The sequence below is a fragment of the Amphibalanus amphitrite genome, unplaced genomic scaffold (genome assembly GCF_019059575.1).
Source record: "Amphibalanus amphitrite isolate SeventyFive unplaced genomic scaffold, NRLGWU_Aamphi_draft 000203F_arrow, whole genome shotgun sequence".
Taxonomy (NCBI): Eukaryota; Metazoa; Arthropoda; class Thecostraca; order Balanomorpha; family Balanidae; genus Amphibalanus; species Amphibalanus amphitrite.
Genome location: NW_024881698.1, coordinates 188,837 through 202,609, shown reverse-complemented (window position 1 = coordinate 202,609; position 13,773 = coordinate 188,837). Strand labels below are relative to the sequence as shown.

Below are 13,773 nucleotides of genomic sequence, written 5' to 3'. Positions count from 1 at the left end.
AGAATTGATCAAGGATCACGATAGTGAAGGTTTCAAGTCGATATCTCTTACCGTTTTGCCGCAATCGGAGCGGAAATCTGAAAAAGTTAGATTTTTCCGAAAATTTGACCTTTGACCGGTCATAAGTAGGTCAAATGTTGACCTAGGACCAAAAAAATATACCACCAATCGCGAGATCTCGTTGAGAGCAATCCGTTGGTCTTTTCCGCTAAGCTCTACGACGCTCCGTTTTCAAACGCCAGGGGGGGTCGCACCAACCCCCCCCCCCCCCTGCATGGGCGAAGGTGGCAAAGCACCGTTTACGGGCGAGGGTTAACATATTATTGCAAATGCATATATCTTGCTTTTTGAAAATGAGGAACGGTCATGTAAACCATGCCAGTTGACCGTCCAGAGGGTACCAAAACTAAGTCAAGGGTGTGCCGAGCTGTGGCACTGTGCATCTGTGGGTGTGTCGGCCGTCGGTCCACTCACCGACGACCTCGAGGTAGCCCTGCCGGCTGATCATCGGGTCGGTGTTGATCTGGCACATGTACCAGCCGGAGTCGGTGCGGTCCACGTGGCTGATGCGCAGGTGCCAGACGCGGCCGTCCGACTGCGACAGCGATATCTGGTAGTCGCGCGTGATCAGGTGGCTGCCGATCGTCAGGATCGTCTGCGTGTCCACCTTGATCCAGGCCACCTGCGGGTCACGGGCAGTGGGCACGGCGCGTCAGCAGGCAGCGGCAACTGATTCTTCCAGATAAGGCTGGGGCCGCAGTCACGTGGGCTGTCAGCTGAGCTTTTCCCGTCCCTGCTCACGATTTGCTAAACCTTGATTTATGCTTGAAACGATTTTGTAACTACTGACGTTTACTGACATTTGGCGCCCAATAAGAGGTCTGGCGACACTAGTCAGAACTGGAAGGGGAATAATCAAGACTAAACTGATATCAAGTTTGGTTATTCCCAGGCACGGCTATGAGAGTTACTTAATGCTCGTACACATCATCTGATGTGGGATCCGATCCCTCCCCTTTGCCATATTGAGAACTAACTTCCAAAACACTCAAGACTTCAAGGCTGAGGTCAACTGTCGGGTCGAGGCCAGGTCAAATGTAATTTTCTGGGGTTCTCAATGACGTGTCTTAGACGGCGGTATTCTGCCCTGCCCGGCGGTAAATAGCTTCTGCCCGAAACTCAGCCAAAGTACCTAACCTCCAAGACTTGTCAAGATACATCGTGAGCATGAATGTCATAGAATCATGTACTAAGCGCGGGTCAAGGTTCAAAGAAAATATACCACTTTTACCATTGGGTTTTGAACTGGAATGGGACTTTTGTAGCTTGAGCTAAGTAGCACAAATCAAGAGCTTTAAAACCCTAACCCGCACATGGGGTACCGTGCGGGTTAGGACTACCGAGGGTGGTTGCCACCCCCCTCGGTAGTCTGTCTACTCTGCACTCAATATTTTTAGAGCCTGATTTTTCGCATAGCTGCTCCTCTATCCTTTTTTATGTCCACTGAAAAGTTCAAGTTTCTGTGGTTTTTGGTTTCGGAGATATGACCTTGTTTTTTCAGGTCATGTCATGACCCAAATGACCAATTCTCAACATCTTGCGTTGGCTATGGGCCTTGTGAGCTTTGACAACTTGATTTCGGCCTTTTTTGCCAGTCTTATCTCCCACCTATCATGGAACATGTTCGACGATGTACAGATGTCAAGGTCAAGGTCAAGGTCAACCTAGGTCATCTAAAATAATTGCGTTTTTGGCAAGCTGAATTTACTTTTCGTGAAGTTTTTTGACTGAATTTTTTGTAAAAGCTTCTCAGATCATGATTTCATGTAATATGGACACATAAACAATAGGTGCACACATCGACATACACACAGACACACACAGACATACAAACACATATAATTGACCTTGACCTAACTTGACCTGAAATGACCTCAGCAGCTAAAACCTGGTCGGGTAGTATGACAAAGAGGTTCTAGCTTGCTTGGCACCAGAAAACGGCATCGTCATCGGTGTATGATAGGCAGCACACTTGATATCCAACGGTGACCCAAAACAGCAACATTTTTAGTTTGACCTGACCTGGAAGGTCAATGACTGACCTGAGAAGATAAAACTGGGTATCATTGGATTCGTCTCTTCCCAAAGAATCTTTTTTGGTCTTTACCGCGAAGCTCTATCTCCAACAGGAACGAAATGGCGCGGGGGATGGCAACCCCCCCCCCCCCCCCATGTGCGTTCTATGGATGGGAAAATGGCATGTGCGGGCGAGGGTTAACGCCGCAATGATCACCCTAGGAAAAGATACTTCATTTCTCGTCCCGAAAAGATAGCTTTGTGTAGATGAATGTTTGACTTGTAGAGAAATGCCAAGAATGCAACTTAGAAGTAAGTATCCTGTAGCAGCATTGGCGGATCCAGAAAGGCAATTTTGGACGCTGCGGGGGGGTATGCCCCCCCAATAAAGTTTCTCCAAATTTCAATAACTCATCGGATTTCGGTTCCTCACGCACTGCTTCGCAGTTTAAAACAAACTTTTCCTAATAAAAGTTGTTTGGTTTTCGTTGTATTCTTCAAAAACCACAAATTTTCGTCGATTTCAGGCGCTGCGGGGGGCATTTGCCCCAAATCCCCCCCCCCTCCTCCTGGATCCGCCGGTGTGTAGCAGCATGGGTGGTTCAGTTTCGGACTTGATTTTGATACTATGTAAGCTGGTCAGATAAAAACTTGAATCATTTCTGAAAAGTGCAGTTCATTCTCGCACTGTCCAATAAATTTCCTTTTTCCGCAGCAACTCGTTGAAATTCAAGTTTTAACCCTATTCCTGGCGGGGGGGGCCTCAGGAGCCCCCCCCCCCTGAGGTTTTTTGGTTATTTCTCCCAAACGCGTTGAGCTAGGAAGCTCAAATTTTCTGACTTTTCCTATAAGGCTTCTACGCAACATGTCTGAAAATTTTGAGTTGATCTGACCTCAGGTCAGGTCACCAGAGGCGGTTTGGTGACCCTACCTCAGAAAAGTTTGCAATCACGCCAGAGCTAGAGTTTTTGACCGATCAATTTCTTCTCTTCAGGCTTTAGTTAGGGTACCAGTATGTGCAATTTGTATATCTCGGAATTTTGATATCGGTGACCTAAGGTCAGGTCAGTTTCGCGACCTCCTCATTATAAGTCAATGGGGGAAAATCAACTCCCTGTTTTTACCACTAAAACGGGTCGGAATGGCCCCATATACCATACATGACTTCATATACGATCAACCTTCACTACCTTGAGGTCTGTTTTGCTGTTGGGCAGCTGTGAGGTCATGTGACGTCATCAAAGGTCACCAAAGGTTTTTGGCCAATAACTCCGTACAGGAACAAGATACAGACGCGTGGATGGTCTCATTGTGTTCAGCTCGTCAAGACGCATCGAATGATATACATGATGACCTCGAGGTCACGTGACCTGAGGTCAACCTTTGACCTTGACCTTTCGAGGTCAAAATATATATCATTCGATGCGGATTGACGAGAGGATCACGATGATGCCCTTAGTTTGTTCCTATCTTGACTAATTCGAAAGTTATTCGAGAAAAACTCTCTCCATATCTAGCGCCGCCATTTTGACTTTTTCGACCCCTGTGACGTCATCTTTGACCTGACCTGAAAATGACCTTAGTAAAAATTGTAGATCTTGGCCGTGCGTATCCGATGCCGTTTACCGCTTGTCGCTATCTTGCTTCGTTCTCGAGATCTCAGGGGGGGGCCGAATCGGCCCCCCGCCAGTTTCTTGTCCCGGCGAAGCCCGCCAGGAATAGGGTTAAGACGAATTCTCCCCAATTTGCCCCGTACCATGGCAACCTGAGTTTTATGATACCGAGAGTCGCGGTTACTAAATTCATTTTTTTTCGCCACTTTTTCAGCTTTCGTCGGGAACCCACCATGAGGCAATGCAAATCCACGTGCCACAGTTGGGCTGCTGTAGCACGTGCGCACGTGAAGGGGTCGATTCCAGACCTCGAGAACGGCTAAACCGATTGCGCTCAAATTTGGTAAATGGTTAGCGACTGGTTAGTAGGGTGCCGTGCAAGTCAGTAAGGACCCATTTTGCACGTGCGCACGTGCAGAGTGCCGCTTCCAGATCTCAAGAACGGGGGTTATAGTATTGACATAGGTACCAAAAAGGTTGCTGCAGCTCGAATACCTTCTTTACGTATGTAGCGGGGTTTCGCGGCGTTGCGGGGCTAACCGGGCAGTGTCTTTCGATAGTGACGGAGAGCAAGCTAACCGGACAGTGTCTTTCGTTATTGAGAGCTCCGTCGGCGCGCTCCTAGAAGCCCTCCTCTGTGTCCAGCCCCTCGCGAACCCGTTCCGACTCTGACTCTAGCTTTCCGGGGCGATCAATCATCGGAAACACATAGGCCAGGGTTAAGGAATGGGAGGAGGGATAATAATAACCTATTACCTTGATCACACTGAAATACGAACCCAACTCTACTAAACAAAGGTCCCACTCTCAAACAATAGCACCCGTCCTAGCTGAGGGTTATCTCCCACCGGATATACATGCCAATCATACGTTCATTTGCCCGTCCCCTCTCATTTCTGTCATACGCCCAGCCATACCTTATAAATTATCAGAGTTAACCATCTCTGATCCCTCCCCCTTTGCCTAACTTCCCCCGGTGGTGCTAAGGCGTGCGCAAGTCGCAATTAAGTCGTCGACCTTAGATTTTATTAACCGTTATCCCTTCATAACCACAATGCTCCGTACATCAAACGAACGCTTCATAATGCTCACGCTACACAATTAGAGATACGACCCACCACAGATTTCGGCACTCGACCCTCGCGTTACGTGACTTATTGCGGTCCATCCTATCACCATGTCGAACTATCTACACAAAAAAACATAAATGTCCTTCGGCCAGCGGTTCCGAGACTACGGCTCGCAGGACACTGTGTAGTCCGGTTTCCGCGGGGGACTTATTTGAAATTTGAGACCGGGGCTGGGTAACTAAGGTCCGTCCGGGCTGCCTGCATCGTCTCCGTATAGCCGCGGTTTTCGGGCCAGCCCCCGGCGACCGAAAGGGATTAGTCGTTCGTCGGCTTTACACGAATCCATGACTACCAGTTGTGCCAAATTGCCTATAAGAAAACGAAAACTAAGCGTACCACGGCCCGCGGTGGGCTTATCTAAACTTTGAAACCGGGCTGGGTAACTAGGTCCGTCCGGGCTGCCTGCATCGTCTCCGTATAGCCACGGCTTTTGAAACAGCACCGGCGACCGAACGGGTTAGCCTCCGTTGGCTTCACACAATCCACGACTACCAGCGTTATAGGTGCCCGAAGCCCTATCTATCCGTTGCTGGTAGTTAAGCTGTCGTCACAGACCTATCCGAAATGACCGCTGCACGGCCGGAGTTAATCGACTGACAGCGGGGTGGCCAGTACCGACTTACCGCGATCACCCGACTCGCATGCTTTGGTATTTAATGTTTACCCCCGTCCTGCAGCATCACACGTTTCTTCGCGGGACATTACTTAACCGGCGGCATACGTCTCCTCGCTGGGACGCCTGGGGTCCTAACCATCTCCGAAACTACCTACGTCACTTATCGAATGTCATCCTGCGCTGATCACTCAATGGACCGATAGCGGACCTAACCTATCTTTTAAAACCGGGCGGGGTCGCTAGGTCCCTCCGGGCTGCCTGCATCGTCTCCGTATAGCCACGGCTTTATGGGGCCCGCGCCGGCAACCGAACGGATTAGCCTTCGTCGGCTATGCACTCATCCTCAATAATCGATCCTCAACTCGTTCTCGTCCTTTCTCTTCACTTCGCGACTTATTGCACGTGTCCAGGGCTTACCCAAGCGAGGCCTACTATTAAGTGGGGTCTATCCGAGCTGAACTTCATTCAGTAAATCCGACCCATCTGCGTGTACAGTCTTTTGCCCTTTCACTCGCGTCTCATCTCCCTCCTAACCCGTAGCCGCGTCGGTGGATTCTCCACGCACAGGGGCGTGACGTGCATCATCTATCTCCCCGGTTCCATCCCTTGCAGTGTCCATGTAGAATAAAATTACATATATTTCGTGTGCAACAAGGTCTAGTGTGTTGCTTGTGTGCGGACCGTTGGTAAATTGATTAGTGGAGTGCCAGGAAATCCGCTGGCAAGGGCACTTAGGAGTCAACCGGAGAAGCTCCAGTATCGGTTAGGTCAGGGAGGTCCTGTGTGTATTGTGTGTAATCGCTATTGTTTGGACCGTGGGATAATTTGGGGAGGATGGAGTGCCAGGAAATCCGCTGGCAAGGGCACTTAGGAGTCAACCGGAGGAGCTCCAGTATCGGCTAGGCTAGGGTGGTCCGGTGTGTGTTGTGTATAATCGCTATGGTTGGACCGTGGGATAATTTGGGGAGGATGGAGTGCCAGGAAATCCACTGGCAAGGGCACTTAGGAGTCAACCGGAGAAGCTCCAGTATCGGTTAGGCTAGGGAGGTCCTGTGTGTGTTGTGTGTAATCGCTATTGTTTGGACCGTGGGATAATTTGGGGAGGATGGAGTGCCAGGAAATCCACTGGCAAGGGCACTTAGGAGTCAACCGGAGAAGCTCCAGTATCGGTTAGGCTAGGGAGGTCCTGTGTGTGTTGTGTGTAATCGCTATTGTTTGGACCGTGGGATAATTTGGGGAGGATGGAGTGCCAGGAAATCCACTGGCAAGGGCACTTAGGAGTCAACCGGAGAAGCTCCAGTATCGGTTAGGCTAGGGAGGTCCTGTGTGTGTTGTGTGTAATCGCTATTGTTTGGACCGTGGGATAATTGGGGAGGATGGAGTGCCAGGAAATCCACTGGCAAGGGCACTTAGGAGTCAACCGGAGAAGCTCCAGTATCGGTTAGGCTAGGGAGGTCCTGTGTGTGTTGTGTGTAATCGCTATTGTTTGGACCGTGGGATAATTTGGGGAGGATGGAGTGCCAGGAAATCCACTGGCAAGGGCACTTAGGAGTCAACCGGAGAAGCTCCAGTATCGGTTAGGCTGGGGAGGTCCTGTGTGTGTTGTGTGTAATCGCTATTGTTGGACCGTGGGATAATTTGGGGAGGATGGAGTGCCAGGAAATCCACTGGCAAGGGCGCTTAGGAGTCAACCGGAGAAGCTCCAGTATCGGTTAGGCTAGGGAGGTCCTGTGTGTGTTGAATATATCATGTGTGTCGCCTCAGAGCTAGCCCTCCTACCTTACCCGCCGTGATCGCCACATTGGCCCCCTCATCTGGCCTGAGATGGCTACCCAGAGGGACGCCTGGGGCGGCGTCCGACCCCGTCCGCTGTCCATTGGTCGGTACCCCTGAGGGGGGGGGGGGCCGGCCGCGGCGCCTTCTCGGGACCAATAGCGGGCCCGCCGGGTTACGTCCGCCAATAATTTCGTCCGTCTGAGAATTATTTACGTGGGCGGACGTATTATATGGTCCTCGCGAGTCGGGTCGTGCCATTTCGTCTCGTGATGGCATATTCAGTACCTACTGGTGAAGCTCCGGCCACCCCGCCCGTGCTGGATATCGCCGTCCTTTGTGACGAGCGGGGCCGGCTGCGATGGGTACCGGAGCTCGTCCTAGGGGTCGACCTGAGGTCCCTGGAGGACCCAGAATTCCGGGCCATCTTAGCAAGACGGGTTCGGCGCCTTCAGATCCAGGTGCACCCCGACCGACACTCCGGCGACGGTACTCTATCGAGGTGAGTCATGATAATCACTGCTTGTTTTTTTTCTTTACTCCTTCCTATTATCTCACTTCACTTACGTACTTGTTGTGTTCGAGTCACTTGGTAATTTATCTAATTTAATGCTTATCTCAATCAACGCACCCCTTTTAATTTAGCGCCATAATTCTGACCCCACATTCGATTCAATTAAAGTGTTCTATTCTAATCCCTCCCGTACCCCGGCCTGTCCGCTTACAGGGTGGTGAACATCTGCGCTACGGTACTCCGGGACCACGGCCCGGAGTACGTCCGCTGGGTTACGAGGCAGAATGGGCGGACCGCAATGGAAGTGGTGCGGGCAGCATTATTGCTGCCGCCGCCCTTCCAAGACCTCCCCAGCGAGGACCGAGCGCGGCTGGCCGGATTGGTCGAGCACCTGGGGGCCCAACTCCGGTCCTCTGAGGCAACCGCCTCGGAGGAGCGGCGACGGGCGAAGAGGGCCGAGGAGCAGGCTGCAGCGGCTCGCCGTGCCGCTGCCGACGCGGAGGCGGCCCGGTGTGCCCAGGAGTCCCGGGCTCGGGCCGAGACCGAGCGGCTCCTGGAGCGCATCGCCTCACTAGAGGCCCGAGTCGATAGCCAAGAAGCGGCGCTATGTCGCCAGATCACGAGTGCGGAGGCTGCTATTAGTTCGGCCGAGACCCAGGCCGAGGAAGCTCGGGCCCAGATTCTGGGCTTCGAGGCCCAGATCGCCCGGTTGACGGCCGAGGTGGCGGCGCGTCCGACACCCCAGCCGCTACTACTCCGCCGGTGTCTGGAGGTGGCGGCCGGCGTGCGCTCAGTAAACCACGACGTGCGTCGCACTGCGCGGAAATTGTTGAATAAATTATCACTCTAGACGATTCCTTGTGTTCAGTGACGAGCGTGAGTGAGTTGCGCTATGCCATCCCATTTAGTCGCGGAGTCTCCAGTATTAAATAGGTTGTGCTATTTCTGCGATTTATTTACAAGCTCCCACATTCGAACCCAATTAAATCAGTCGGCACTGATAACTCATTCACGGCAGACATTGGATACTCAACGTCGGGGGGTTCAGCTCGTCTAAACCCCCACACGATCGAACCGCTCGGAGCCCGCGAACCTACACCTTGAATCGGCCCGGGGACGTATCCGCGGAGCGGTCAGGGATTCACTACTGACCCTACACACAAACACTTTCCCTTTCACTTGGGTCGGCCGGCCCGCCGTCTGGCACGCGTTCCCTCGCCTCCCCTCCCCACGTATCTACCCCCCGTCCCAGAGACGCCCGTCGGGAGGCATGGGTCAGCTTACAAGAGGGAGGGAGGGTAGGTCATTACGGGAGAATGAAAGGGGGCGGGCATTATAGCGGGTGGACTGGGAATGGCCGTCTGTGCTCCGAGAATGACTGACCTCCTTGAAGAGAGTAGGCTGCTGCTGCGTCGTCGGCTGCTACTAGTGGCACTCCCGCCGCCCAGGTAGATCGTCACCGAGAGTGACCCTTTTTCTTTCTTGCTCTAGTTTAAATACTCCTGGTGACGTCATTTCAGCGGTCCAGTTTGGTGGGCGGAGTAAATTTGGTGAAGGGACATAGGTACCGCCCTCGAACCAATGCGATGTCTTCTTCGGCTTGAAGCACCGCCCCAGTTCCTCGTGATTTGATGGCGGTGGCTGTGCATCCCCTCAGGGTGTAGTATTGACGGTCCTCTCAGCAGCCCTGGGGCGAGCCACTCTCTTTTCCCAGATTCCTGGTTAATTGTATCGGAAATGTGGGTCGTTTCTCCGCTCCCCTTGTTTGGTGCCCCGCTGAAGTCCAGGTCGACAGCTGCGCCCTTTCTCTTGTTTGGCTTCTGTCAGTAATGGTCCGCTTGATAAATGTCCCCATCGGGGTGCCGAGCGTGGGACCAAGTCCTGTTTTCCAAAGGGTCAACTGATAAATGACTCGCCACTGGCAGGTGGTGTGCTCCGGCATGCTATTTGTCGACTTCAGATCCTGGTTCTCACGAATTGGGGGTGGTATTCCACAGCGGAGCTTTGTTGTCAAAGCCGGCTGCACCCCTTGTGTACGCCGGTCTGCGACGCAAATAGGTATCGCCGCCGATTGAGCCGACTGACCGTGTCTGTGCGGTGCGCCAGATGGTTTTGAGGCCGACGGTCAGGGGGTCAAATGACTTTGTTTGCGTGCACAGCCCGGCTCTCCATTCATCGGACGACATGGCTGATCGGCATCCGCGTTCCCGGTCCCAGCCTCTGCCTATTTTCGTCCGAGTCGGGTGCAGCTGCTGTTTTTGGGCCGGCCTGAGTGCGCCGGCGCCCGGCGCCCGGCGCGCGGTCGGCCGTCCTGCGATCTGGTCAATGATTGCACTTTTGCTTGTGGCACGGCTGACTTGTTCAAATTGAAGAAGAAAAAAAAATGTGGCGCATCTGCGTTACATTTTCAGATCTCTTTTTTATAGTCGCGCCCCGCGACTAGACGGGCGGGAGTCTGCTTCTGCCGTTGCCATTGTCGCTGTAGTCCTGGTGACTGCTGTGGTGAGAGCGAGTGGCCGGGGTCTTAAGGATTGGCGGCTATTTGACATGAGTGCTTGGCTGGGTAGGAAGTATAGGATGAGCATGGGGCGTCCCCGGGACTGACTTTTACATGTTTTACTTATCCCTACTAACCAATTAACCCCACACATTCAAACATCGGTCGCATAAATCACACATCCGCGCGATTCTCGATCTACCCTTGCTGTGTAGCAGGTTTAGGCCCGCTGCGGCCATCCCCAATTCCTACAGCAGTCTTTAAGCATAAACTAGCACATACACATACTATATACACATACTATATACACATACACTGGGCCAAGCTTACTCGTTTAGTATATCGCCCGCTGTCATTCCAGGCTCGCCGTCGGTGTGACAGCGTTACCTGATGAATTGAGTTGGTCTGTCCACCAATAGCGTGAAGTCGTCCACCGGTCGTTGTCCACGGCTGCCGTAGCCGAGTGGTGGTGAGTAGCTTTCTGAGACAGCCGCTCGGTCCACCTCAGCCGCTCGTGATTGATGTCCCTGCTAGTTGTCGTGTAGTCGTCCTGGCCGTTCACCGGGTTTGTAGTCGTCCTCCTTCCTCGTTCCCATCTGGATCAGTCTGACGGTTGTGTAGTCGGTCCACCATAGAGTGTAGTCGTCCACCGGTTGTTGTAGCCGAGTGGTGGTGAGTGGCTTTTTGAGGCAGCCGCTCGGTCCACCTCAGCCGCTCGTGATTGATGTCCCTGCTAGTTGTCGTGTAGTCGTCCTGGCCGTTCACCGGGTTTGGAGTCGTCCTCCTTCCCCGTTCCCATCTGGATCAGTCTGGCGGTTGTGTAGTCGGTCCACCTCAGTAGTCGGTGAGTGTAGTCGTCCACCGGTTGTTGTAGCTGAGTGGTGGTGAGTGGCTTTTGAGACAGCCGCTCGGTCCACCTCAGCCGCTCGTGATTGATGTCCCTGCTAGTTGTCGTGTAGTCGTCCTGGCCGTTCACCGGGTTTGTAGTCGTCCTCCTTCCTCGTTCCCATCTGGATCAGTCCGACGGTTGTGTAGTCGGTCCACCATAGAGTGTAGTCGTCCACCGGTTGTTGTAGCCGAGTGGTGGTGAGTGGCTTTTTGAGACAGCCGCTCGGTCCACCTCAGCCGCTCGTGATTGATATCCCTGCTAGTTGTCGTGTAGTCGTCCTGGCCGTTCATCGAGTTTGTAGTCGTCCTTCCGCGTCCCGTTCTCATCTGGGTCGGCCTGCATCCGTGTCGGTTACCGGCCCGTTCTCTGTCCGGTTTGGACTTAGAGAAGGGCGGTCAGCTCATCGTGTTGTTTTTTCAGCTTAGCGAGGGCGATTTCGAGTTGCGCCGTCTTCTCCATGCGACATTGCAGGTCCGTTGTGATTACTTCCAGGTGGTGGATCCGGGATTGGAGTTGTGATATCTGGCTGGGATCGGGCAGGAGAGGGGCAGATGGGATGGGCAGGTCGGGATTTTGGCAGGGTTGGATGATGGTACTCTGTGGTCGTCTGTTTCGGCTGCAGTTGTAGGCAAGCAGGCCGAGCACCCCAAGCAGGGCGACTCCTCCGAGGGTTAGGGAGGTGTGGTTGATTAACTTGAAGGATATCCCTTCTGTGTCCGGGGATTCGTTCCAGTTCTTCATTGTTTCTTTCAGCTCTGTCAGCATTGAATCTTCTCGATCCGTCTCTTTGGCTGCTTCAAGAATTTCATTTAGTTCTGTTTGGTTTATCCTTCCTTTGGTAGAAATGTAGTTTTGGAAAGTACTTGGTTTCAGTTCAATCTTGAAGTGAGTCATGTCAGTCAATTTCATCTCAGCTGGGGTGTCGCCTTGCCTTTTCAGATGAGCTGGGATGATGTAATGGTCTCCCATCGCAGTGCAGCTGGCCGGAAGGGAGAAAATACCTGTTCCTTGTAACCGGAACCCTTTGGTTGGCATTCCTTCTCCGGCACATTGCATAGAGAATAACTCCTCGGTTGGTAGTACATAAAGCCATTTGTTGTCCGCTACGGGGTATATTTGCGGTTTCGGTTTTATCATTTTCCGCACGCATTCTTCCTCAACCTTGCTTTCTTCGTCCCGGAAAGCATGGTATAGACAACCCTCTCTCTTCTCCTTGATGAGAGGTGTAAGCTTGTTGCACATCGTTCGCCCACCGACGTGGCGGCAACGGCTAATTTCTTCTGCCGACAATTCAATGTGTAGGCGCTGGTCCTTCGATATTGCGAAATATGGGTAGGGGACTTGGGCTTCTAGGGCAATTGAGGAATTGGAGAAGTGTGTAGGGATGGAGTTGACCTTAAAGAGATGGTATTGTCCATATGGCCGGTATTGGAGCGGGATTTGGATATGCACTTCCCAGCCGTCTTCAAGCGCCACCGCGGAAATTTCTAAGAACTTGTAGATGTTTGCCGGTGTTTCTGAGAGCGAGATGGCTGGCACCCACCCATCAGGCAGGTGATTAGTGATGGCCGCCATGGTGGTCTTCAGCGTTGCGGGCGACAAAATGGCCGGCGTTACCACTCCTTGTTGAGTGTGCGCCATCGCCCGGCTGATTTGCCTCACTTCGTGGTGAAAAGTCATCACAGCGGCGCTTGCGGTACGGATGGCAGAGGAGATCGCGTGGCCGAAATCGAGCTCTCGACGAATATTCCGCATGGTAATGTGGTCGGCATCTCTCGTAACTGTAAAGAGTGACTCCAGCTCGATGGCCTTTCTGGCTAGCGTCACTAAGTGTTTGTCGTTGTTCTTCTGACGCTTTGAAATTTCTCCGATTAAGGTGGTTTGTAGTTCAGCAATATGATGAAGTTTTCCCACGCCGGCCGTGATTCCTTCGATTTGTTTGTGCAGTTTTTGGACATCAGTTTCCGTGGCGGTGCCAAACAACCATTTTAAACCGTCGCCAAGGGCGTTAATCAGTCCCCTGGCTCGGCGACTGAGTCTCAATTCCGTCCTGAGTTCCTGGATTTCAACTTCACCAGCCCTTAGCTCAGCCTCCATCCAGGTACGCTCTTGATTCCACATGGCTTTCATTTCTCTGATAAATTGTTGGGTTCTCTGTTCTTCGGCCGTCTGGTTCGCTTCAAATTCGCCGCTGTTCTCTAAAGCCCTATCAATTTTGGTGAATTGCTCCCGGATTTGATTTGATTGCCTTTCGACGTCCTCTTGCTGAAATCTCACTATTGCTGTCCAGGTTCCGGTGGCCAACACCAATGGTCCCTTCGGCTGGAATAAGATTCCGCTTCGCAGGCCGGGCGTGACGTCATTTTCTTCCGATCCTTTGGTGCGGCTGGCTGCGACCCAGAGTAGCAGGAGGGCCAGTCGTCCGAACATGACCTCGGTCTGGAACAAGAGGAGACACTCCTGTTGGTTTCTTTTTGTCTCAATGGTCTCGCTGTTCCCGCCTGAGTCGGATTCGATCGGACCGTCTCAGGATGGGTGTCTCAAAATTATTGGCCCTTCTCCTGCCCTGTCCCGTCCCACAAATGCCTGGGGAGGGTTGGGATCTCCTGCTGTAAGGACGGGGCTCGGTGGTGCAGTCTTGAGGCGGTGGGTGTGGTAACTGGTC

The 13,773-nt window shown here is 52.6% G+C and overlaps 2 protein-coding genes across 3 annotated transcripts in view; one reads left to right on the top strand and one right to left on the bottom strand.

The window, feature by feature from the left end:
* Positions 1–13,773, bottom strand: part of LOC122384924 (lachesin-like) — a 163,445-nt gene that overhangs the window by 34,312 nt on the left and 115,360 nt on the right. The window contains exons 1-2 of one of the 2 annotated variants that reach the window (XR_006257120.1): positions 9,106–13,568; positions 582–682 (exon numbers count right to left, since the gene is read on the bottom strand). Coding sequence is in view for 1 of the 2 variants with exons in the window: in XM_043372757.1 (XP_043228692.1) it covers positions 475–682 (208 nt within the window). In the remaining variant the exon portion in view is untranslated. Of the gene's footprint in view, positions 1–474; positions 683–9,105; positions 13,569–13,773 lie in introns of those variants that run through there. The other variant, XM_043372757.1, reaches the window with a different exon arrangement.
* Positions 7,352–8,583, top strand: LOC122384926. Its single transcript, XM_043372759.1, has 2 exons — positions 7,352–7,710; positions 7,936–8,583. The coding sequence occupies exons 1-2, from the start codon at positions 7,442–7,444 to the stop codon at positions 8,570–8,572; spliced, it is 906 nt and encodes a 301-aa protein (XP_043228694.1). The 5' UTR covers positions 7,352–7,441; the 3' UTR covers positions 8,573–8,583.

Coding starts and splice junctions, on each gene's coding strand:
- LOC122384926 (XM_043372759.1), top strand. CDS start 7,442: ATGGTCCTCGCGAGTCGGGTCGTGCCATTTCGTCTCGTGATGGCATAT. Junction 7,711..7,935: donor GGCGACGGTACTCTATCGAG/GTGAGTCATGAT, acceptor GTCCGCTTACAG/GGTGGTGAACATCTGCGCTA.